The 25,186-nt window shown below is 43.2% G+C and overlaps 1 protein-coding gene and 1 long non-coding RNA gene across 2 annotated transcripts in view; one reads left to right on the top strand and one right to left on the bottom strand.

Moving 5' to 3' along the window:
- LOC113487101 overlaps positions 1 to 25,186 on the bottom strand; it is a 96,928-nt gene that overhangs the window by 28,502 nt on the left and 43,240 nt on the right. The window lies entirely within an intron of this gene.
- Positions 1 to 25,186, top strand: part of MYBBP1A (MYB binding protein 1a) — a 63,613-nt gene that overhangs the window by 23,453 nt on the left and 14,974 nt on the right. Inside the window, exon 22 of the mRNA XM_026861505.1 lies at positions 19,829 to 19,942. Within this exon, the coding sequence (XP_026717306.1) occupies positions 19,829 to 19,942 (114 nt within the window). The remainder of the gene's footprint in view (positions 1 to 19,828; positions 19,943 to 25,186) is intronic.

Here is a 25,186-nt window from a genome sequence, read left to right as displayed (position 1 = left end):
GTCCTTGGGGCCGTGCTGGCTGGGGAGAGCCGTGCTCTGCACGGGAAGGTGGAGGCTTGCAGCTCTGGCCAGGTGTCTCATGCTGGCCTGGCAATGAACTCCAGGGCTCTGGCCCAGCAGGGCTGCTGGCCGCTGCGTTTCCCTGTGTGCTCAGTAAGTCACACAGGTACAGCAAGGCTTGGACCTGCCTGGGCTTTTGTCAAGAAAAGCAAACCTGAACTGTATGTGAAATGTTCTGTTGTAGGCTGCTGCAGGTCTGTCAAACTCAATTTCTAGGCAGTAGGCAGTTGCAAATGAGAGAGGATTATCTAGGAAGTGCAGGAACTAATCAAATGATGCTCAGTTGGTGTTGGCTTGGAGAGGAGCATTCTGGCTTCTCCAGCCCTGGCCATTTGTCCTGACCTTGGAGCCCTTGCTGTCTGTCTGGTGCCCAAGTGTTCATGCAGTTATGTTGCAAAATGGACATGAGGATGATTTGGCTGAAAACCTGCCCCTTGCATATATATTTTTGTTGTTGGTGGTGGTGGTTTTGTTTTCCCCTTTGCCTCCTTTGATCAATTCACTGGTCTTGTTGAAGGCACAGGTATAGTCCTGGGGCATGAGCAGCTGGGTGAAAGCTGTGATTTATTTCATCAAATGGCAGTGTTTGTTAACATGAAATTATGGCTTCTGTGAAGTGAGTACAGGGATATCGGAAAGCAGAGTTTGTCTGTGTGGACTGTAGGCTGTAGCTGATGACTTTGGAGACTGGGTCTTGCATTGCTGCAGCCTTCCTGCACATCCTGTCTCCCACAGTTGCTCACCGCTGAAACCTGGAGAACATCGAACCCCCAGCAGCAATGTTGTGTCTGTAGAGACAGAGGTGTTTGTAGCTATTGGATGGGTGTCACATGCTTTTCTGGGAGGTGCATTTCTTTGTGATGGCTGTAGAGAAGGGTCTTCTGAAGACACCCAAAGGCAGGTGGATCAGAGGGTGCAGCTTGATGCAAAGCTTAGCAGGAAAAAATAGGAAGCTTTAGAACAAAAACTAGATAGCATTACTGACATCATCAGACTTTTTCCTCTGATACTGTTCCTGCATGCTTAAAGCAGCAGTAAGGTTGTTCACTTCCATACTGAAGTAATTTGTAACATAAAATGAACAGCACTTTGGAGATGAGAGCTCTTAAGGCAGTTTTAAACGTGGCTCACAGTAGTTGGATTGGTAGGTTTTCCTAGCTGTAAGCTCAACCTGTGTAACAAGTTTTTAAACTGGAAAGGTGAATTTGTCAGGGGTCTCACTGAGGCAGAACTTGAAACGGAAGCTTGTACATGTGGCTGGGTGCTGTTTGTCTGATGTTACTCCTGGAGTTCAGATGCCTGCAGGAGACAGTAATACAACAGTTTCCCTGGGAAAGGAGAGATCAGTGTCATTTTTGAGTGTGACAAAGGGCAAGGGATGCTTGCCCAGGGAAGGTGTGTTGTCATCCCAACCTGAATTCACTTAGTACCTGTTTAAACCAAAAATATGAGATGAAGTTCCATGTGACAGTGGATTTGCAAAATCACCTTGTTTCAGGCAGTTCATGCATCTGAGCTGGATTTCTTGCCTTTTGTGAGACCACACTGACTGCAGGACACTATGAATCATATTCTGCCTCTTCAAATGCATTGTGGCTCTGGCAGCTGGTGCTTAGAATGCTCGGTGTTAAGTGTTGGCTGGCCTGTTCTCAAACTGCATTTCTTGAAGTGTGAAGCTAAAGACGACTGCTGCCCCACAGGTGCCTCTGTGCCAGTTAAAATGCTTCAGACTTAAAAAAAATGAACACACTAATGTTTGAATGTCTTTACTGAACTGAGAAATCTGTTGGGGTTTTCTGTGTTTTGGTTTGGGTGGGGGTTTTTTGTTTTTTTTTTTTACTATAGTAGCAGTCGGGATCTTTATCCTAAACTCTTGTTGATCCTTGCTTCCCCATATGTGTAAGTTAAATCAACATATAACTTAAAGCTGCCCTATCTTCTCAGAATATGGCCTGCCTCATGTCTGTGATGTGTTCTCAGGCTGCTGTCTGCTGTAGAAAGAGTGAATTGAAATTATGAAATCACTAGACTGTAAGCAGCTACTGTGAAGCTTTTCAAGAGGACCCTCAGTGTGTGAGAAATGCTACACATTAAAGGCAAGGAGGTGGTAAAGAATGAAATTTTGGGGGTATTCTAATCCAGTGTGTTGGATGCGGTTCTGAGAACTGAGGTCCTTGAAATCAGTCACACTAGCTATGACCTTGTACTTGTTGTAATGGCCAGCAGAAATGTCTTCAATGGTAGGAAAATGAGGCCAGTGCAGACATCATGATGTTTTTGTACATATAGACAGATTTGATAGCTTTCTCTTACTGACAGTGTGCTTAACACCTGAAGTGTGTAGCTAATGTTTCTAGAATCCAATACCTGCATGCATACCTTCATAGATACTTGTGCTCTGAGTAGCTCAGGTACGAATGACAGCTTAGGGATACAGTCTGCAGCGATAAGGCTGTTGTGGGAAAATGACAAACCATCAAAAATAGAGCTTGAATTACACCTTTGAGTTGACCTAGTGCTAATGAATTGTGTGAAGCTTCTGGCACAAATGATCCCATTGGCACTTCAGAACCTTGCAGTTAGCCAAGCAGAATGTGTGTGGTGCAGACGGGTGGGGGAGGCTTTGTGCTGTTTTGTTGACTAAGGACGTTGCTGTTGGTCTTCCACAAGCACTGAACACATTCTCTTAAATTCTGTTTCGAAAAAAAAGTGTGAGAGCTTGTTCTCACTTCCTTCTTAATGAAATTTGATCTCACCACTGCAATTGTTCTCCAGGAGGCCTTGACCTTCAAATTACTTCCTTGTGCCTTGTTTCAGTGAGTGCAGTGTAGCTTTTTCAATACACACAGAGGGCTTTTTTTTTTTTTTCTTACTTGTGCTGATGGAATGTAAACCAGGAATCAAGATGTGTTTAATTTAATGATTATTGCATGAATTCTCCTGAGGTGAGGAATGTCTTCCTGGATTATTTTTTAGCAGCATCAGTATGATGACCGTAGGTACAGTAACATCTAGTTTTAGAACTGTGCAGTCTTGGGCTGTCCCTCTGATGCTGTTAGAGCAAAAACCCCCTGGTGGTGCATTGTTACTTGTGTGCCCCCCCCCCCCCCATTCTCATACAAGCTGGAACTGCTAGAGGACTGGATGAGTCTGAACTAATTCTTTCACCCTAAAAACTTACTGTTAGTCTGAGGATCAAGTGAGGAAGGAAAATGTGTGGCTGGTTGCATTGCAATACCCAGGCTTATTACTGATGCCTGTATGTGCAGGCAAGCACATATTCCAAGTGCCAGCTCTGAACTGGAATCAGGCTGAAGCACAGCCTCTCTGGAAGCCTGGGCTGGAACAACCATGCTTTTCCCTGAGAAATCCAGCTTGCTGAATCGCAGAATCATTCAGGTTGGAAAAGACCCTTGGGATCATTGAGTCCAACCATCAGCCCTACTCAGCAAAGTTCTCCCCTACACCACATCACCCAACATCTCATCTAAACGACCCTTAAACGCATCCAGGGATGGGGACTCCACCACCTCCCTGGGCAGCCTATTCCACTCTCTGACCACTCTTTCCGTGAAATTTTTTTTTCATGTCCAGTCTGAGCTTCCCCTGTTGCAGTTTAAAGCCATTCCCTCTTGTTCTGTCACTAATCCCTGTGAGAAGAGACCAGCCCCAGCCTCTCTACAATGTCCTTTCAGGTAGTTGTAGAGAGTGATGAGGTCTCCACTCAGCTTCCTCCTCCTCACATTAAACAGTCCTAGCTCCTTCAATCTCTCCTTATAGGATTTATTCTTCAGGCCCTAACCAGCAGTACTGGAAACAGTTTGGAAAGGAAAACTAGTAAATGAAACATCCACTGCTACCAGGAGTAAGGTGGTGTCCCCATCTTGTTTGTATTGACAGACACTTAGACCACTACTAGTCTGTAACTTTTTCCTAAGGTTTATGCAAACGATTTGATACCTGTCCCTTGGCCTGTAGGAAAGGTGCTAGGAGTGTACATTTCAACACAATTACTAAGAGCCTTTGCAATTATTTTTGCACTGTGGTCACACATCAGTTTGAATACATGCCAGTCTTCTTATTTACATTTAAAGCTATACTGATTGAGGAAGTTGCAGTAGCTGGGAGTATAATGATGCTGTATTTGTCCATCAAGTAAGTTTATTTTCTATGATTTGGCTAGAACTGTGCAAAGCTGATGTAAGTGCAGAGCTGTCATGAAACCAATAGAAATCATTTTACTTAGTGTGGAGATGAGAGTGGGCACTGAGACAGAATTCGAAATGTCATCTTATGTCATATAGATTCATTAATATTTCAAAATGTGTTTTTATAAAGCAGTCTGTGACAAGGAACCCTTTAAGATCTATCTAATAGAGAGTGTATTTTAGGTAAGTTGCTAATTAATCTTGGTGCTTTGGCAGTCTCCCCAAAGGGATCAAATATATATAGACATAATTTTACAGAACTGAAGCAATTTTGTGCCAGAACTGCCATCACCGGAAGAGTAAAATACGATCCCAAAGTCCTGCCAGAGAGGTCTTGGCTGGTTGACAGTTATGCTTCTGAATGGTTTATGTTCTATGTAAATAGCTAAGTTAAAAAGTTATTAAACTTTAATACGGCAAGAACAGTAAAAGCACTGCAAAGCATCAGAAGCCAGCACCCCTCTGTGTGTATGTTTGGGAGTATTCCTCCTTGTGCTGCGACAGATGAATGGATCAGTACATTAATGCACCATGCCCTGCCTGCATTCTCACAGATAGCTTCCAGCAGGTGGTATAGGAAGGACTTGTTACGGAATATTTTACATAAGCTCTTACTAATAATAAAGAAAAATAAACCTCCCCAGATAAGTACCAGCACCAATTCAGCTCTCTCCCTTGCATCAGAAAGGAGAGCAGGGCTGCTGGTGCTAGCCAAGCAATAGGCTCAGAGCATCCTCCCTCCCCTCGGCAGAGGTGGGACATGCCATGCCTGTGTCCTCCGTAGAGGTGTCACTATGGGGAGGGCTCGTCCCAGGGTCCAGCTGAGGTGAGCAGACTCTCAGAGGGTGAGTTACCCACAGGCAATGATAGCTTTTTGTGTGATAGAGTGTTGTTATAGGGGCTGTTGCCTCCAGACTTCTTCCTTTTTGTTTTCCTGTGGTCAGTATGCACACTCTCTAAAATGAAGAAAAATCATTTGCAGCTGGATAATGTATGTCAAACTGACATGCTTTGGCTCCAGTCAGTGTTCTGCTTCTGTTCCCGGTTTTGTTTTTTATAAGGAGATGGTCAAGAAGATCCTGTGTTTTGCAAGGTAAAGCTGAACTGCGGGTGGGCTCTTGCACGTTTTTAAGCTATCTGATCGTGATCCAGCAAAAGCCCTGTGACTTGAACTTAGCTTTAGGTATGTAAACTGTCCCTCTGAAGTCCAGGGGGAAACAGTTAAACGTTTAAGTGCTTTGCTGGGTCAGGGCCAGAGTGCTCTGCATTTTTGTGTAGAGATTTTTAATTCCTAGACCTTTAGGATGGTTGTGGATGTGTATTACTGCATCCCAACCTTTCATTTTTTAGAGCATCTCTTGCATTGGTAGAGCTCAAAGAAACTGTCTTTGTTGGGCGAGTTGGAGGACATTGACAGCATCTATAAATATCTCATGTTCTTTGGAAAAGTGTTTGATGCCATAGTAAAACGTAGCACTCTCTTAACTGCTTTATAAGCCATGTTTCTGTCTCCTTGTCACTTGTGTGAGGTGGTTGAAAATTTTATTAAAAAGATCTGTTTAAATTTTTCAGGTCCTCCTGACTGCATTTAAGCTGAGTGCTTGAAATCCCATGGCATGAATTTTCACTTGTGTCTGCACTGAGAACTTGGTGTGCTTGTGGTGTATTCCAGTTGAACAAGAGACCCCTGTGACTGAGTCCGCAGGGTCTCTTTGAAGCATCATGCATGTTGTCAGCTGGTTGGTTGTTTATTTTTTCTGTCGTAACTTCTTTAAAAATTGTATTTCTTGGTGTCTTTTGCAAGAACATCTAGCAGATAGATTTCTGCATTTCCCACATACAAATCCGTAACAATTCCAGGCACTAATTGACCGGCATAGAGAAACTGCCCTGTTAGCAGTCTCAGTCTTTATATACCACCATACTCCATGCAGCAAAACAGAACTTGAAAAGCTCCTACTTGACTCTCTGTTCTGATTCTGGAAATATAAACTGTGTTTATTCTGCTCACTACTGTTCAGCTGATTGTGTTGATGTTCATGTAGCAAACCATTGGTAATGGAGGAAACCTTGTCATCTGTTGCTGAGAAGAAGTAAGAAAATTAAAAGGTCACATAGGCTTTAGTTGTACTGTAGACACAGCTGCTGGCAAGAGTCCCAAGGATGGGACTGATGCATGAACAGCCCTGCATGTCGGATGGACTTGCTGAGTTAGAGATATACCATATTGCAGTGATTTTCCATGACTGAGTAATTTCCTAGCTACTAAATTAAACTTGCCATCTGACACGTGGGGAGTTGATAGTTTTTATAAAGAGAATGAACCACCAAGTGTGTTCTGCTCTGCCTGACAAACATAGCCCCTTCAACAATTTGATGAGTCCGCATTTGTGTAGAGCAAATGGGAAGAGTTTGCTTGGAGGCAAGGTCATTGCCATGTATTTAATAACAGAATAACAAAAACAGGAGGGGAAGAAATGTCTGTGGTTGTGATGAAATTGGTAACCTATCACAATCATGTGGGCTCAAGTTATATTCATGCTAGAAAATATTGCAAAAACATCAGGATAGAATGGTGTTTTGTTGAAGTTCTGGGTAATGATTTCTGCTGTGTTTACAGTAGGCTATTCGATCTTGGTTTGGAAGTACTAGCAGGTGTGTTGGAAGGGTGTTTTGTTAGCAAGTGAAAGATTAGGGCTTCTGTAGTGTAAAATGAAGTGCCAACCTGGGCTGTATTCACTGACAAAGATGTTCTTAAGAGTTCATATAGAAACTGGTAGATCCCTTTTTGTTGTTGTGTGGGGGTGTGGGAGGTATGGGGTTTGGCTGTTTCTGTGTTCCCTTGGCATGTAATAAAATGCCACTCTGCAAAAGTTAAAGCACAAGAAAGGAGTTTGGATTTCTCTGCAGGATTTCTCAGCAACCTGCTAGCAGAATAGGGTCTCAAGCCATGCCACTCTCCTCAAGGGCAGCGTGCAGTCTGTCATGTCATGGTGCTTCTCTCAGTGATTTTTGCAAAATGAAAAGGTCTGCTGCTGAGCATCTGAATTGGTTAGTCTACAGAGTTCAACCCTGTACAATTCCCAACTTTTTTTTTTTTTGCTTAGCAATGCTCTTTATTTCAGTGTTCCAAACTAACAATTTTACTGACGTGAGAGTACTTTCTTTTTGTACTGCTTCAAAGCTAAACATCCGTAGTTGACATTTGAGTGAATTGGAATTCTAGTTTCTTATTATCTGCTGATAAATGTTCTCAAAAGATGAAAACCTTTGTCCTTGCAACATCAAGACAGGTCTAGTGAATTGGGGACAGCAGTTAGAAAGGAGACAGTGCCTAGGCAACATGAGGATTTTTTATTTTGTGAATACGTACTGCTCTTAAATCTCCTAAATTATTAAATTTGGCTTTAACAAAGTCTCTTTAAATAGGCTGCATTATGCAGTGGCTGCCTTCTGAACAGCCTAAAGAAAATCCTATTGCATGTCTCTCCTGAATTGAGGAAAATTGGCTTTGTTGTGCAGAGGAGACATCTGGCTTAGAGAGTGCTGGGAGGAGCAGCCAGGTGAGGGAATGGGAGGGGGTGGTTTTGGTTTTACCCATATGTGTAAGTCACCTGAGGTGTCAGTGGAGTTTCTTGAGGTTTGGTAATACAGTGTGTATGTGTGTAAAATAAAAACTGACAAAATGAAAGCTTTGAGGATAGGTTGTTTGTTAATTTTTTTCCAAGAGGATAGCCAGGGTTGAGAAAAAGGATCGCGCCCCAGATGATTTTGCAAGAGGTTTCCTGATATTTGGTAATGTTTCTTTGAGCCTCAGCTAACTGGGATGTTCTTTGAGAATCTTTCCTTTGATTTCTTAACAAAAGAGCATTTCTTCCTCTGGTGTTTAGAGTGAGGAGCTTGTAAAAGCAAAGGGGAAATGTTCCAAAATAAACAGGGCCATATTAAGAAACCAAATTGTCTTAGATTTTTTTATTTTTTAATTTTGACTTTGTTCTTACCTTGGGAGAGATGTATATTTTGGAGTGGAGAAGGAAATGGGCATATTTCCTGACTATTATTATTATTTTTTAATGTGGGAAGGGAGAGGCTTGGATGCATTGCACAGAATCTACTGCTGTTCTTTTCTCCTCTGGTCTCAGTATGCCCTGAGGTACCAATATTCCCCACCACTGTTTCAGTCCCATAATTGAGTGTTGAGGAAGGAGCAAGGAAACAGCAGTGCTCATGGGCGCTAATCTGTGTTCTGCTACTGTGATTTCTTGTGTTCTCATGACTCAATTATGGCATCTTCTTATTCTTCTGAGAATTTAGGATAATAAGATACAGACTTTTTTTTTTTTTTTGAGGAAAACATTAAGACTGATTGGCCTTTCTGATATGGTAAGTGATTACCCCTGGGGGAAGTAAATCTCTGTGTTCACCAAAGCAGCAGACCAGTGTATGGATTGTTCTGTATGGATTGCTGTGTCCTGAGGGTCTGCCTGTTGGCCTCTGGTGAAAGAGAAGGACAAGGTAAATAATGACTTCCCCAGCCCTGAATGCTCACTAGCTGTATCTTTGTTGTATGCAAATGAAATGTTCAAAGCTGGTATCTTAACACCATCAGCCAGGCCTGGCCCAGGAGTCCAGTGTGTTATTTTATATGTTCATTGTTTTGGCTGCCCAAACATCCTGCAGACCCTTCATCTCAGGCAGAAAGCCTGCCAGTGAAGCCCAGTATTTCATGTGCAGCTATCTGCTGAGAAATTGCGGTGTCAAATCTTCTCCCTGTGGGTACTGACTCATCTCTACTGCCTTTAAAATCTAGCAACATCTTATTTCTGTCACTAGGTCTAGATTGTGGTGACTGTAGGAGGCAGCTTTGATTTTAATTTTTTTTAAAAAAACTATTCAGAAATTATTTTTTAGTATTTTTTTCTTACCTCCTTTCCTAGCTGCCAGCAGAACAATGCTGAAGGAAGCAGTGATATGTGTGCCCACTTGTACTGGGCACAAACGTCCTGGTTGCAGTGAGCAGGCTCTCACAAATGAGCTCCTCTGGTTAGGTAAGACAAGGCTTTTGCTCTGGCAAGAGCATCCTCCAGACACTGTTTGCAGAGGAACCAAGCATGGAAAAAAATCCATTCCTCAGCAGCAGTGGAGAGAACGTGATTTGCAGAGTCCCTGATTAAATGAATTAAGTAATAATGTTTTAGGGCGTGAAAAAAACCTGTTTGTAAGTGAACACTGTATATGTGCCCTGGTCTGCAGGCAGGCTGCTGGTCCTGAGTTTTCTGCTTGGCTGGAGTACATTTAAAAAAACATAATGGTGTGACTTTGTCAGTGAAGGCAATGACTATTTTTACCTGTAGGGCTAAAGCTGACATAACTCATGTAGGTGCAGCTGCATTCTATAAAGATGTTTTCTATGGGGTGTAGCTCATTCCACATTTTCAGCCAGATGGAGCGGTGGTGGTTTAAGTGCTTGTGTCTTGCAATAGCTGTTTCCATGTTGTGCGGGAGGAGGATGTGCCAGCGAAGCTAATGTGATAAAACTTTTTGTAGTGTAGACAAGTACTCAGTAGCAGCAGAATGAAGTTAACAGCCCATCTGATCGATGTGACTATTCAGCTGCTGTTCAGAGCCTTGGGAATAGTAGTAGAATTGTATAGATTTCTTTATTTCTCATTGCTGCTGCTTAAAACAAGACATCTGAGCCACAGGTGAAGAGGTTTATGAAAGATAATAAAGAGGAGAGGGGATTCACCGGGAGGGGTAGAAAGATGGGTATTTCTTCACAGTCAGTTTTGTCTCAGTTGCTGTCTTCCAGGGAGCTTTGTTCTTTTTTCTGTAAAAAAGGTAGTAAAACCTCAAATCCAGAAGTAGAGCTTCCAAAGTGGGGACCAAGATCTGAAGTGCAGCACCACATCCTGTGCATTTACAGTGTTTTAGCAAGAGATTTCCTCCATCCCCAAGTCATTGGTGTTGAGTCTCATGAAGGTGAGACACCCAGTTTGCCTGCTACCTAGCAGGTGCTGGGCAGGTGACTGCTTTTCTTTTTTTCCATTGCTGAGATAGTGACTGGGAGGATGGCCTGCACAAGGAATTACTGGGGTTCTATGTTCCAGCAGCTTAAGAGGACACACAAACCCTTGTGTTTGCAAACTACTGTTTTTTTTATTTAGAAACTAGCCAGAGAGAGGGATGGTCGCTGTTTCAGAGGCTCAGAAATAAGAGTTAGCATAAAAACCCCACAAACTGAACAGTTTGTTGATAATTTTTTGCATTCAAGAAGGCCTAAGCAGATCATTTACGTGATGATGAAATGAGCAAAATGTCTCATGTGTGACAATTATTTTCAGTGTGCTAATACGCAAGCTCTTGTGAGTTGTGTACAGGTTCCTGGATGGAAAGCATCCTGCTGTATCTGTGGAACTCTGCTTTTTTTACTAGGAAGGAAGAACAGGTACAATCTACTTTGAATGAGACTGGGTTGCAGTGCAGGTTGGCTTATTCTAAAACTGAAAATTGCAAGAGCTTGATGACCTAGGATGTTTAGTGGGAGGACGCTGAGTAAGATGGCCTTTCTCATCCAAGGTTGTAAAATCTGATTTAAGTGTCATGTAAATGCTTTACATGTTGTAATTAACTAGCCTTGCAAATTTTTTTCATCCATTTCTTGCAGAAACTTAATTTAAGCTGTAAAATATCATTTGTTTTGATCAGTTTTTGGCAAGAAGAATTCTGTTCCTGGGCTCATAAATCTCCTATTTGGTGGGTGTTTTTTTTGGCAGGGCCAGACTGAGGGAGGGCTGGGAGGAAACTCCTGTCTGGCCTAGAGCATGGTGCTTGGCACACAGGGCAGGTGTGGGAGCAGAGCGGGGGTGGTTGATGGGTGGGGGTTTCTGCTCAGCGTTTACTTCTGCTGCATTATTGTACCTTGTCTGTTCCTGGAGGCAGGAGGGCAAACTTGCAGGCTTGAGAATTGGCGTCTGGTAGGACAAATTCTGTGCTGGCCAGATTGGATCCTGCTCAGCTAATACTGGACCTTGTCAAGGCTGACTGAGGGAACATCTTGAAAGAGCCAGTTGATTAGTCTGAAGACACTGGATTGCAGCAGGCAATATTGAATTCAGCTCCTGAGCTAGATGATTGCGAGAAGAGCTTTTCATGGTCTTTCCCAGGCTAGTGTGAGCTCTCCCTGGCTCTGCTTGCAGGCACCAGGAGTCTGTCTAGTGATGGGTAACACAGTTTTTCTGCAGAGACCCGGCGACACAGCCTAGGCACCGTGCTGTGTCAGCGCCATCACGCAGGCTGGTTCTGCCCATGTCCCCATGTGCTGCGGGCCCTGAAGATGGGAGCTCTGCACAGGAGACTTTTTCACATGGCTCCAAGCTCTGCTTGAGCCTGTCAGTGTCTCTGGGCCAGGCAGGACAGAGGAGGCAGCCAGGAACAGGGTTCAGGAAAGACACTCCCTTAATCAGAGAGGACAGCAGGGTAAATTTGAGGGTAAAGGTAGAATGTGCCAGCCGTGTTGTCCTGACAGGCCAACTTATCCATGAAAGTGCTAGTGCTTTCTACTCTGGAACCTTTTAGACAGCTGCTAAATGAGAATCTTGGCTCCATGGCTTATGTGTGCCTTGTTTCAGCAGTGGTGAGGAAGTTAAAAATTAATTTTTGTTCTCAAAAACAGTTTTCTTAAGCTACAACCAGGGCTTTGCCTTACCCTCCCCTTCTCCTTGAATTTGAAGCATATATGGAATGGGTGTGTGTGTGCACCATGTGTGAAATACTGCAGTTACAGCTTGTGGGTTGAGGAAAATTGATTTGGCAAATGTTCCTTAATCACCTCTGGCTTTCACTTTTTACAGCTAAAGCCTTCAAATAAGGTTTGTATGTTTTAAGTGATTGGCATTTGATGCTTGTTCAGTGATGATACTTGTTAAAGCTCTTGAAGGGTAACTTTTTTATTTTTGTCCTTAACATTGGAAAGAATCCTGTTTTCCCTCTTCTCGCCTCCCCCAGAGAATCTGCAGCTTGGTCCTGTTGAGGTTAGCAGGCTGTGTGAAACTCCAGAGTTTTAAGTTAGTCACAAATTTAAGTCTTCTGTTAAATATTGTCATGACAGTTCTCAGCCAAGAAGCCTGTCTTGCCTGCAGCGTGCTCAGTCTTTTATAATTCTGAAAAGAATGTGTCAAGGAAGGTTAGGAAACCTGCTGTCCTGGTTCAGCTAGGATAGGGTTGTTTCTTCAGAAGGTGGGAGGGAAGCTCTCTCCGGGTTATTCAGTACCATGGTGACTCGGGTGTCTTGCCAAAGCGCAGGAAGAGCTGGGGGACGGTGTGTGTTCGTGGTGGGTGCCCTCACCCGCTGTACTCCGTGCGGTATATCTCTTACTCTGCTCATTGTTAGGACTGGCGTTGTTGGTGTTGGGGTTTATTATTTGGTACACTGTTTTATTAAATTTTTCCTTATCTCAGCCCTGGGGTTTGTGTCTCACTCGCTGCCCCTCTGGTCCGAGGGTGGGGGAGGGACAGCGGCGGCGTGGTCTTGGGTCCCGGCAGGACCTAACCCCCCACACCCGCGTGTCGAAATGCAGGTTGCTTCGGAACAGCCTGCTGTGGGTTTGCTGTACGGAGCAGGGAGCACCGTTGTTGTGGGCCTTATTCCCCTTTCCCTCTCATCGTTTGCCCTTTTGAACAAGCTTCTAGGCTGTTCCTAACTCGGACTCTGCCTGCCAAACCATTATCATCAGTCTTACAGTTTACAGGCTGAGAAATGCTCAAAGGCAGGAAACCAATATGGTAGAGAAATGAAAAGCAAGCCCTGTAACTCATGCCTGCTCTGTTGGAATCTCTCTCCATCCCACACCCAATGTAAATGTAGAGTAGTTTAACTGTGGGAGTAGAAACTGGGATAAATCAGCATTTGCTTTATGGCTTTGTATGCTGTTTGTTTTCTTTTGACAAAAGCTTTGACAGTGTGGCAGGTCCAATGAAAGCAGAGCTTCTTGGCTGCTTAAGTGTAGCAGCTCCTGATTGCCTTTGTTCTCAGGGCCTCGGGGAGGTTGGGGCCTTTGGCCAGTGGGAGCTGCTATTGACTACAGGTCAGATTCCCCCTGGGTGTAAATGGGGTCCCCCGGGGGAGCCATTTTGGGCTCGTGCCCCCGGGGGAGCCATTTTGGGCTCGTGCCCCCGGGGGAGCCATTTTGGGCTCGTGCCCCCGAGCAGCATGCAGCAGTCGAGGACTCTCCCCTTGAGTCAGGACACTGCCCAAGGAAACTCCTCAAGGAGCCTTGGGTCGGGACGCTTCCCTGAGCAGGTCCTCGAGGTTGAGAGCCCTCACTTACTAGGTGAGTGATAAAGCGTTTCGGGTTGCCATTAAATCCTATAGAGTTCTACAGTGATTAAAGAGACATGCTGAGGTGCTCTGGATATTCTGCCCTGTAGTAATAAATGACAAGTTACTCTCCTATAACCAGTAGCCCTGTAAGGTGGAGCTTGCTGTGGGTTTGGGTTTCTGGTTGGTTTTTTGTTGTGCTGTTGTGGGAGGGGTTTTTTGTTGTGTGATTTGGGTTTTTTTAAATTTTTTTTTAAAGTAACAAATTGAAGATGATGAGGAATTTATTTCATAGTTTGACTATTTCTTAAAATTCAAAGAAAGCTTATTTAGAACTTCCCATATTCTTGGCATATGTTCTTTTACCCCAGCTTTCCTGGTAGCATTTGTCACACACGAAATTGTGTGATTCATGCGAGTGCAGTCTAAAGGCTCGATAGGTGAGAATTTCTGGAAGCGCAATTATTTTTTGCCATATCCCTATGGTTATAGAATAGTCTTAATGCTGAGGATTACATACTGAGAGCTGCTGTGTAGTACATGCTGGCAGGTCAGGTTATGCTGTAGGTCTGCTGCTGTAGTCTGTATGCCAGAAGGGAAACATCAGTGTTCTGAAATACCAGTAGCCTGTGCAGTGTGATACCACCTGTACATTTTTGTCTCTTGGACTTTCAAGAGCAATGAAATGATGATACTACTAAAGCTCCTGATGCTTCTGCACTTCTAAAAATATATCTGAGTTGCACAAACTTGTAATTTTCCAGGTAGTTTTCTTTTTATATATGTATTATATGAAGGGAAAAAGAAGTTCTTTCCATGCTGGTGACATGCTTGATGTTGATAAAACTGTGTCCATGATGCAAAAATGATAGGCATAAGGTAGGGAAAATCCATTTGATGTCTTTGGTAAGCATTTAATCTCCCCCTGCTTCTGTTAGAATGTGCAGGGAGGTCTGATGTAGCTCGGATACTTTCCTGGGCCAGACCTAATGAGGCATTTCTGTCCTGCCATGTGCTTCAGGCAAGCCAGTTAAACTTACCACCTATCTCCTGTAAGGTGGAAATGCCATATAGGAATTTGGAAGGGTTAATCATCTGTAGCCTGCAAGCAGCTTTTGAGATCATCTGACAAAATGGCTGTGTGAAAACTCAGACTTGGTGTTTGGTGTGCTGCAGGGTGGGCACACCTTCAGTTTCTTGCTCCTCTGATGGTGGCAGTGGGTGACTGCTGACTTCAGTCTTTTCTTACAGGGATGTGTCTGTGTGGCGTCTTCTTTCACTTGCTTGCAAAGCCACCTCCAGCCTGCCTCCTGTGAGACACTTGGGACTGAGAAAAGTATTTCTTTTTTCATCAGAAACAAGTGTTTTCCTATTAACAGTGTGTTTCTCTTTGAGAAACAACCCCAAATTTAAGACATGCCTTCATCTCTTCAACCTTGCAAACAGAATCTCTACTTCATTGCAAAGGCTTGTTTGTTTTTGGCTTTTCTCTTTCACAGCTGCAGTGATTGAAAGAGCTTGATGTGTTCCCTTCCATCCAGCTCACCCAGATGGTGAGTCACCTGGATCATGATTGGGGAGAGCTGCTCTTCTGACCCAGATGGCTACTATGGCTGTGCTAGGTATTTTCTTTGAGTAAGAAAACAGTGACTGAATTGGTAGGGGTTGATCCATTGCTTGCCATTTTAAAGAGTCAGGCTGCATGCCTTGTCCTTTGCTGCAAAGGGTAAAGGTAGGTTGTATAACCCAGCAACCCTGCCAGCTTGCACTCCTTTTTAGCATCAAAACAAGGTAGGCGAGCACATCTGGGAATTAGCAGCACATTTTGGTTACTGCAGTGAGCACATTTACTATTTACTATTTCTTCACCGTTTATACTGAATGGCATTTTGTGTACTTGTAGTTAAGAAAGAAATAAAGCAGCAGAAAATCACAGAGTCAGCACTGCAGTTAGTTACTGCTTATTCTCATCTCCCACGTGGATTGATAATGTTTCTGCCTCATTTAGTCATATGGTTGATAGATATATGTGGGAATGTATGTATGTGTCTACTGTCCTTTCTTGAACAGACTTCACTTTTATTTATTTTTGTACTATTTTTATAGTCTTTCTTTTTAAAAACTGACATTAAGGAAAAAAGGTTTTGATTAGGCAACTGGGTGGCTCCTAGGGCACAGGATGGGCTGCAGCATTCTCTTCCACCCTTAATAAAAAGCTGTAGTGTGGCTGTCAACTGCTTGTGACTATTCTTGCACATTCTCATTGCAGGCATTGTGCATGTGGGGGGACGACATCCCCCCTGTCCAAGTGGGCAAGAGTTTGGTAGCTGGGACTCTTGGGTCTTCTGCTGTTTTTGTCCATTTGTGAAGTGTTGATAATACTTGGCTCTCTCGCAGGGCTGTCATGAGCACAGCAGGCTTGATTTGGTACTGAGAAAATGCAAAGAATCTTCTATGATACTCTTGGGAACAGTATTGTTTTGGCAGTCTCCAAAATTACCAAATGCTTGTAAGACGTTAAAAAAAAAAAATCAGTGATGCTTGGGAGAGCAGGAGGAAGAGGGACAGAACTGGGTTGTTGGGTTTCAGATCTGTGCTGAATTTTGTGGGAGTACTTTCCAAACTTTGTATTGCTCCTGGTCTGTGATGTGATGGTAAAACATGCAGCTGGTCTCTGTATCTTGTATAAATGATACATCATGAACATTTTAAGGGTAAATGATGGACTGTGAGAAATTATGGGGGTTGATAGTGGTCTGATGCAAAAAAAATTGAGCTAGCTGGCTTGTCACCTCCTAAGGGTGATCTCTGTGTGGCCTTGCACTGCAAAAGTCTTGGTGAGGAGGTTGGAATTGTTTGTGTGTCAACTGCACACAAAGTCAGTGCCTCCTCTGGTGAACAGATCCCAGCTACTTCTGAGGAAGCTGTAAGAAAGTAGACAGGAATCAGACTTGTCAATGTGTGCTTTGGGAAAGTTTTTTTACAACTGTTTTTTCTACTGCTCAGCAAGGGGAGAGCTTGTGTCTTTAAAGTGTAAACTTGTAAAATGCTTATTTTTTTTTTTTTTTTTTTAAAATGTGTGATTGCTTGAATGCAATTCCTCTTTGAGTATTTAAAACCCTTTTAGCAAATCCTTCCAGGGACTATTCTATGGGGAGCTGTTTCATGCCTTTCCAGTCAGTGGTTTGAGCTGCTCAGCCCTGAGAGATGAATTTGTGGCTGAAGAGCCGTTGCTGAGGACTGTTACTTTCCCAGGTGGTGTGGCAGCTTTGTGGTCCTGGTTGCTAGATTGCTCTCTCTGACACATTTACTTATGAAGCAGTATTGTTTCTGATGATATCCGTGACCACTTTTTCGCGTGTTGATAGACGTGAGAGAGGTGTGATGGTTGCACCTCTTTCTAAAGAAGCAGCTTAGTGCCCCTCCTGTTCTGGTTTGAACTTGGTGAGATGGGATGGAGTCAGTGGCAGGAGGGGGAAGTGCTATTTCTTACTGGGTTTACCCTTGGACTGGGATTGAAGAACTGGTTTTTAGTTTTGATTCTTCTCCTGATTTTTCTGGCTGACTTGGCTGATGTCAGTTACTCTTCCCATTAACATTTCCTATTTAACTGTGCAGTTTGCTCTGGAAAAATAGGCTATATGAGAGCTACGTGTTAATAACTAGCTCTAGGAATAGAAGAGTCACTGACTCTGTGGTGAATATGAAAACCTTAAACTGAACATAGCATGGTACTGGGCACTGAGGACCTTGTAATTATTAGCGTCACGTTTGCTCTCTGAGATGTTCTCAAGCCCAATTTTATTTCAACCAGCAAGTAAATAGTTTATTCTTTCAAATGAGAAGAATTGTTCATGCTTAGTAGTAGATTACCACTGGGTTAAAAAACAATCAGGAAGCACAGGATTGTGTTGAGTACAGCAATAGCAATGTTTTAATTAGTGAAACTGAAACCACATTTTCTCTTTGATTGAATCCAATATACAGACTGGAGGTGTGAAAGCTGTGAGTGTGACAAAATTATTAAAGAGTGATAGCACCAGCCAGGATTCTCAGATGACTGGGTGTTTTGACTTCCTCATGTATGACATACAGAAGTGAATATTCAGTGGGTTTTTTTCTTTCTTTTAAAATAATTTTCAAGCTAAGTGCTTACTGAGGACTAGGTCCTATTTGGGGCCTGTTCTGTCAGTCCAGCATTTGAGTCTCAGGTCACCTGAGCTCCTTGTTCCTTTGGATGGCTTTGATTTCTTCTCAGTTCTTTTTCTCATTGGCTTGCAGTGCTCCCACCCACTGCTGACTGGTACGATTCCTGAGCAGGCCCTTGTCACTGTGCCTCTGGTTCTCTGTTCACCTCTTGAGTAAATTTGTAGTCCTGAGGATACTGTCAGGACAGCTTAACAAGAGCTTTCTCTGTGCTTTTGCACCCAAGTGCAGTATGGATGCTTTTGTAATTGTCAAGGAAGAGATGGTGCCTTGAGGTTTATGACCCTGCCTGATCCTTTCAGAATGAATTACGGCCTTTCATCTACTCTGAGGGTCACGTTCTCTTTGTAATTGCACTGAAATGACTTTCCACTACATTTGGTACATGCATGCAGACATGCCGTAATTTGTTCTGAAGGCACAGCCTCCCCATAATTACAAGGAAATGTGTAAGCTTGCGTGCCTCAAATATGGCATTAGGGTGCTCTCATTAAATCAACCTAAATCTTTGACATAGTCTTGTTGGTTCCCTGCTGCATTTTCACCCTTGAGTAAAGAACAGAATTTCTGTTTGTGACTGAAAGCTTGCTCTGTTTGGATAATTCTCTTGTTGACCATACTGGTGCAAACTGGAGGTAAGCTTACACAGATGTGTGACATTTGCTCTGTTGTAACACAAATGTGAGTGCTGGAATTATCTAGTGGGGGACCAGTGGCCACTGCCCTGTCCCTTCCAGAAGCCTGGAATGTGTTGTATAGGAAACACTGATCTCCTTGAGCTTGTGAGGCCTTCGGTTTGGCGGCCTACAGCTTTGGATGGTTATTGTGCTTGGGAGATCCAGGGATTTTTTCTCTTCCCTCACTTTGATTTCTTCAATAAACAATTCCTTAAAAATGCTCTAGGAGAAGTGTGGGTACTATAAGGCCAGTTTTTAGCCTCCTGCTGATTGTTTTCCAGGCTGCTTCCTTTGGACCTGGGGGGTATCTGGAGGCCTGGTTGGGTATTGCCAGGCTGAATTCTTTTCTTGAGGCCTCTCAGACACTTGATCTCAATGGTGTCTTTGATAACAAGTTTTACAAACTCAGTTGTTTTCCATAGGGTGGGTTCAGTTGCAATCTGTGGTTAAAAAAGCGGCAGCCCTTGCTTGCTTTGGGTGAGATTAACTCTTGATGTAATTACTTTTTTTTTCTAATACCTGCATTCAGTTTTGGTCTGTGATGGCAGGTAGAGGCAACAGTTTTTTTCTTTGAGTAGAATTTCCTCACTAATTCAATGTTGCTACAAAAAATTATCCTTTAAATCCTGTAAGCTATTTACACTAATCCTCATTAGTGTATTCTGTGTATTTCTATCATTTGCTTTTGTATATTGCTTTGTTTTCTTGTACCTAAGGAAGCCTTAAAATAGGAATTCTGGAATAGAAAAGGACTTGTAAAAAGATTGCAGATTACTGTTGTTTTTCTAGTGGCTACTCTTTTCACTGTCGTGTTAATTTAGAGGCTTAATGAGCCAAGTTTGACTGCAGGGCGAGCCTGAGTGCTGTTCGGAACAGCAGTTTCCATCTAGGGTTCCTATGAAATGAAGCATTTACTAACTTGCCAGCTTTTATTTTTGTTTTTTTTGTGCCTACTGCATATATCAGGGCACGGTAAAGCGTACAGTCACTTAAAGGGCTGCCTGAAGACTTTTGGAGACTGAAAGTGATGCACGCAGAGCAGCTGCTAAAGCATATTTTGGATATTAATGCCTAAATCCAGAAGTGGCATGATCCTTCCCCTCCCCTTTGATCTTCTCTTTTACTTATGTGCATTCAACCAGATCCCACCACCCTGTCTCCTGAGGAGTGACTCTGTTAGGATCTGGAGGGTGTTTTCTAACAGAGCAACGTACCTGTTGGTGAGGATGTGCAGCATTTGCAACACGGCATTCCCTGGATGCAGTGCTTAGCTGTTTGCTTCAGCAGAGTATTTGCATTACTAACACCTTCCCTAGAGAGTGTGGAGTTTCATGTCTCCTCTCCCCTTTCTATTTCAGGCGCAGGCCTGTCTGCTTCTTCAGAAGGTTCTACTACTTCGTGAACTGAAGCTCTTGATGACAGAGGAGGAGTGGGAGGAATTGATCAGAGAATGCATCAGCCAAGTTGCAGAGGTAACAAGCTTCAACATGTTCAGTGTGTAGATAGCACCTCATGGGTGCTGCTTTTACTAGTGTGGTGCTTGTTTTCAGAGTTGGAATTTGCAGCTGTGCCCAGTTTAACTGATTTTACAGGTGGTGTGCCTGCTTGCACCAGTAGTGTCGACCAGGATTACAAAATTCTTGTACACCACTGTTTAGATGCATTTTCACCGAGTGCAAGAAATGTGCCTGGTAAAACTCAGCAGTGCCTGTGTATGGATCCAAGAGGCAGAGTTTGAGTGTTAGGGAATACGCTCATACAGATCAATTTAAGGTGGTTTAAAAAAAAAAAAAGTATTGAGTGGAAAGATGTGAACATTTACTTAATTTCAGAAAATGTTATGAAAGTTTTGTATTTGAATGAACTTCAAGGCCAGAGAGACAGAGCTGAGGTGCAGTAGCCTTTTGGCTCCTGGTGTGTTGCAGGCCTTCTGGACCAGACTCCCTTGCCAATATTGTTTACCAGGGAAACCTTATAAAACATTGGGAAACAATTTGTACAGAAAAAACAGTGACAGAAATGGCAGGGCTCCTGGTTCACTGACAAGTGCAGGTTGTACCTGAAGCCAGTTTTTTGGGCGCAGCTGTTACGTAGGAGGTGATCTAGGGGACAGGAGACTGAAGAAGCAAATACCATTCCATTATATTTTTGTGGATTGATGTGGGGAGAATGAAGCAGCCAAATTAATGTTATGATGCAGTGACTAAACTTGATGACATGGGAGATTCCAGTCTTGGTGCTCCTATGTAACTGTACTATTGACCTCTTTCTAAGTGTAGCTTCCATTCTTTACTTCTTTAAGTGCTGGTTATGTGGTAATTTAGACCATTCTATAATTTGTCATATTAGAACAGAGTGATTAGTTCTGTTTTCTTTTGTCAAGGAGGGACAAGATCTTAAGTAAGTTTAAATCCAGGAATTCAGAGGTGGTGTTTATAATTCTTGAGGAAGCAGGTAATCCTGGGTTTCATTAAATAGCTTTGATTTACTGGTTACATCAGGAATCCAATGGGTGGAGTTAGGTGTGATTTTATTTTCCAGCTGTATAAAGCATGCTACTCCTCCCAACCTGGTCCTCTTCATGTTTCTCTCTAGCAGCTGAATACCTGCAGGACTTGGTGATTCACTGGGAAACCACAAGCATTTACAATGCCTGTATGTTGTTCTTGTCAGGGAAAGTTTAGCATCTTGCAACCCCTCCAGTATTTTAATGAGTTTTACTACCAAAGCTGCTTCAGTGTCTCTTGTTTTTGTGGTCATCTGTGTTTAAAGAAAAATGCCTGTGAAATACTGACAGTTTGTTTGGAATGTCCAAGGTATACCCTGTGGGCAGAGGGCCTTCCATACTATTAACTGCCAGTGGCATATAGGTGCTAGTTGTCTTTTTGGCCTGAAAAAGCCCCAGCATAACATTTTTTAGAGTGCTCTGTTGGTGGACATGTGTGTTGTGTTTTGCCTCCCTTCCTCCTGCTCCCCCTTTGCACTAATACAGTGCTGCTATGGTTTCTTGGAGCTGGAGCAGCTGCGTGTCTTTAAATGTTGCTGTAATTATGAGGAATCCAGGATTTTTTTATTCCATATAACAGTTTTGATTCACAGCCAAAGGCTGACACTTGTGCTGCAAAACTTTTCTAAAGCTGCAAAAGGTATTCTGTGTCTTTGGTGGCACAGAAACGCTCACTTATCTGAGGAATAGCTGTAAAAACATGCAGGGGCTCTGTGGTATAGTAGAACAATGTATCATGACTGATCTCTTTTGGAAATGGGAAGAAATCCCTTGTAGCAGAAGTCAGACTGGAAACTGAACAGAATTAGAATGTGTAGAAAGTATGTATTTGTCAAAGAGTAATCTACCATTAAAATAACTTACTGAAGAGTTTATTAGCTGTGAATCTCTAGGTGGAGATTGCACTTGACTGAAAGAGAAGCTGAAGGTTGGGTGGAAGTTACGGACTTGATGTTGAAATTGAGATGTGTTTGCTTGGACTGTTCGGCAAGAGCTTGGGCTAAACTGAAGGCTTTGCTACGCTCTCTGTGTCCTTGCCAGGTTCTCAGCTAGGGTGCTGGTAGCTCTTCAAGTGCAGGATTGCTATTGCAGGTGTAAGGCTGTGAGAGGGAATAGGATGCTCTCTTGTGCATCTGCCTTCTTAACCTGTCTTGCCTACAGTGATTGCATTGTATACCTGCTGATCACTTGGCAAGGAGCAGGGAGCCTGGGATGGTTTTAGGCAGTTACATGTACTGGAACCGGGAAAGAAGTAATGTGAGAAAACTACAGTCTTGGATATCATTGAATTATACGTGTAGAATTTAAGAGGCATATGAGAGAGAATCAGCGGCCAGGAACTTTAAATGAAGAGACAGCTTTCTGAAATAGTAGCTCTGGCTGCTGCAAGGCAATAACTGTTGTGCTTATGTAAGCTAACTTGACCTTATTTGTTCCCAAAATGTTTAAGCATGCTTATAAAATGTATGTCACAGTCATGAGGGATTCATGTTTGCCATCTCCTTACTGTCAGCAAGGCAAGTATTGATATCCTAGCAGGTACTCTGGAGTTGACATGCTCATGTGAGAGCCTTGCTTGCTGTTGGTGCTGTTGGCTTGTTTTGCTGGGTCACTTGAGCAGGAAGTCTTGCCCACATGCCCTGGGATTGCAAATGTGAGGAAGCAGAGAAATAGCTTGGGCACAGTTTTGACCTCTCAAGTCCTAAATAGTTGCTTTACACAAAGCAGAACCTTGCTACCTTTGTTCAAGTTTATTGTAATGTTGGGGGTCTAGATGACTGGGCTGTGTTTACAGTATAAACACAACTTCATGTTGTAAATGACAGAGCTCACCTGAATCTGACAGAGACTTCTTCCTCTTCAAGAGGTCTGTTCTTTTATCGGTAGGTCTCAAAGTGCTTTACAAAGGAGATCCAAACCAGTGAGTGGTTGATGTAATGAAGAGAGTATTTTGCAGAAACCCCATAGCCAGTGTGTTTAGTTTACTGAAGTCCTTCACTCAGTTTTACAGATGATATGCTTGACTGGGAGCTGAGCCAAGGATCAAACTTGGGTCTCCTGAGACATCCCAGAGACCCTCTTTGTGCATGGATGATCAGACTGTTTCTTAACTTGGCTTCAGAACAGCCGAGTGTGTTGGGTGTCAATCTCTGTGCCCATGTTATCTAAGCAGGATGCTGGTGGTTGTGAGCTCAGACTGCCCTGAGTCATGCAGCGAGGCCAGCGGCAGAACCCTGGGGCCCGAGTTCCCCGTTTCATGCATGGAACTCTTGCACAGTTTTGGTGAGGGATCTCTGTGGGGTTGTTGTTAGGGCCTGCACGCTGTCTTTTGGACTCCTATCAGGCACCTCTTGCTTTGGTCTTTCATCTCTCCAAGTTGTCATTGTGGGCTCATTGTGGTGTTTGTTCCCCTTGTTTGATATATTCCTGTTTTTTTTTTTTTCTGATATGTTATTTTCTGTCTTGGCTTTAGAGTGATCTTGAAGTCGTGCACGTTTTTTAGTAACTCACTGACAGATTTGGAGCAGGAAGCTCCAGGATCTGAATACCTAGTTTAACAACCTTTTCACGTCATCCTTTTTGCAAGGACTGTCGTGCCTTCCTGAACTGAGGTACTTTGTGTAACTTGCAACTTAAGCTGAAACTCCCAGTTACAATTTGAGAGTCAGGGGGAAGTGGGAAAGGATTTTGAGGAATATTCCAGAAAACATGTATTTTTCACAGCTGAGCAACTTTGAAACAAAACAGCCCTCAGAAAACTGTTGTTAAAACTGCTTTCTTTGGCTTGTACACAGCAATTTCCTGAGGGTTTGTTTCCTTTGTCTTCTACAGTAAGTACATCATAGGAAGGGCCCAACTTCACTGCTGTTTTTTCCTTTGCTTGTTTTGCCAGTGTCATAAGGGACAGGCAGAGCAGATAGCATTCAGGTTGGCCGTTTGAAACCAAAATGGGATCAAGGCATTGTGGAATGTAAAACACACACAGAATCTGTCACCTAAGTTTAGTTCAAGATCAAAGCACTCCAAGTCACCAATACTGGAAACTTTCAGATAAATATACACATAATCCTGTTGAGATGCATCTGATATCTCCTTCCTCTTAGGTGGTTACTTAGACTTGGACTGGGCAGGCAGCCGTGTTTCTGTAGAACAGCATGAATGTAGACTGACAGGTGATTGCATGGCCCATGCAAGGGATGGTATGGGTAACCCAAAACCTCTTTTCCAAGACTCATATTATTTAAAAGTTACTGTATGCTCTCTGAAGACTTACTGTCTCCCTGTTCCCTCATCAGCTGTCCTGTATGTTTTTTCCCTGCTGCATTTTCATGTGGTCTATGGAGAAAAATAAAAAAAGTCAAGTCGTATCTTTAAACTTGGGAAAGCATTGAAATTTTCTGTTGGAACGGCTTCTGGATTTTTGGGATCCTCCCTCTAATAACAGCCAAAATAAACATTGCAAAAAATGCCCTTTAGTTATACCCTTCAGCATGTGGGTCTGCTTAGTCCCCTACCTTCCCTTGTTCTCTTGGTGGGGACGAGCAGAAACTTGGTGTTTCCCTTCCCTTTGTGAGCATTTTTTAGCGACTTGTTTCTGCTAGAGATGCAAGGAAAAAAGTTTCGAACATTAGTACTTTCAGTCGTCAGAAACTTAGTGAGAGAGAATGGAGGGAGCAGGGACTGTTAGTGCCTTTTTTCCTCTTAGTGCTGTTCAGGTGGGTGGTGTGAGAACTTCTCCCTGCGTGCTTGTGTACATGGAGTTGGAAATGGATCTGGCTCTGTGGACAGATGGAAACTGGTGTGAAGAGGCATGCTCTTCCCTCCTCCCTTCTTTGTCTTCCATGATTTAGCTGTAAGTTCTAGCTTGGGTTTTTCTGTTGTATAGTGAATATTGTCATGAAAGGAAGTATTTGGGGGTTTCTTGTCTGGGTTTTGGGAAGCTCAGAGTTGATTCCTGGCTCTGTCTAGATCTGCATGACTCAGTCATGTTATTCAGCCTCTCTGAGCCTCTGTGAAATGGAGGGAATGGTGCTGGCTTACCTCTTACCTCTCAGAAGAAATATAAGAGTAATTACAGGTGAGGTGAGGGTGCTTACATCAGGTAATAACAGGAGCTGTGAGCATACAGAATACTAAAATACTTCATTTGGTTGTTGGTTTGTTATTAGCCTCTAAATAGCAAAGGAAGGCTGTGCCCCCCCCCCCCCCC

The sequence above is a fragment of the Athene cunicularia genome, assembly GCF_003259725.1.
Source record: "Athene cunicularia isolate RWA chromosome 19 unlocalized genomic scaffold, athCun1 chr19_part1, whole genome shotgun sequence".
NCBI lineage: Eukaryota > Metazoa > Chordata > Aves > Strigiformes > Strigidae > Athene > Athene cunicularia.
The sequence above is the reverse complement of the archived record's forward strand: the minus strand, read 5'-3'. Positions and strand labels throughout refer to the sequence as shown.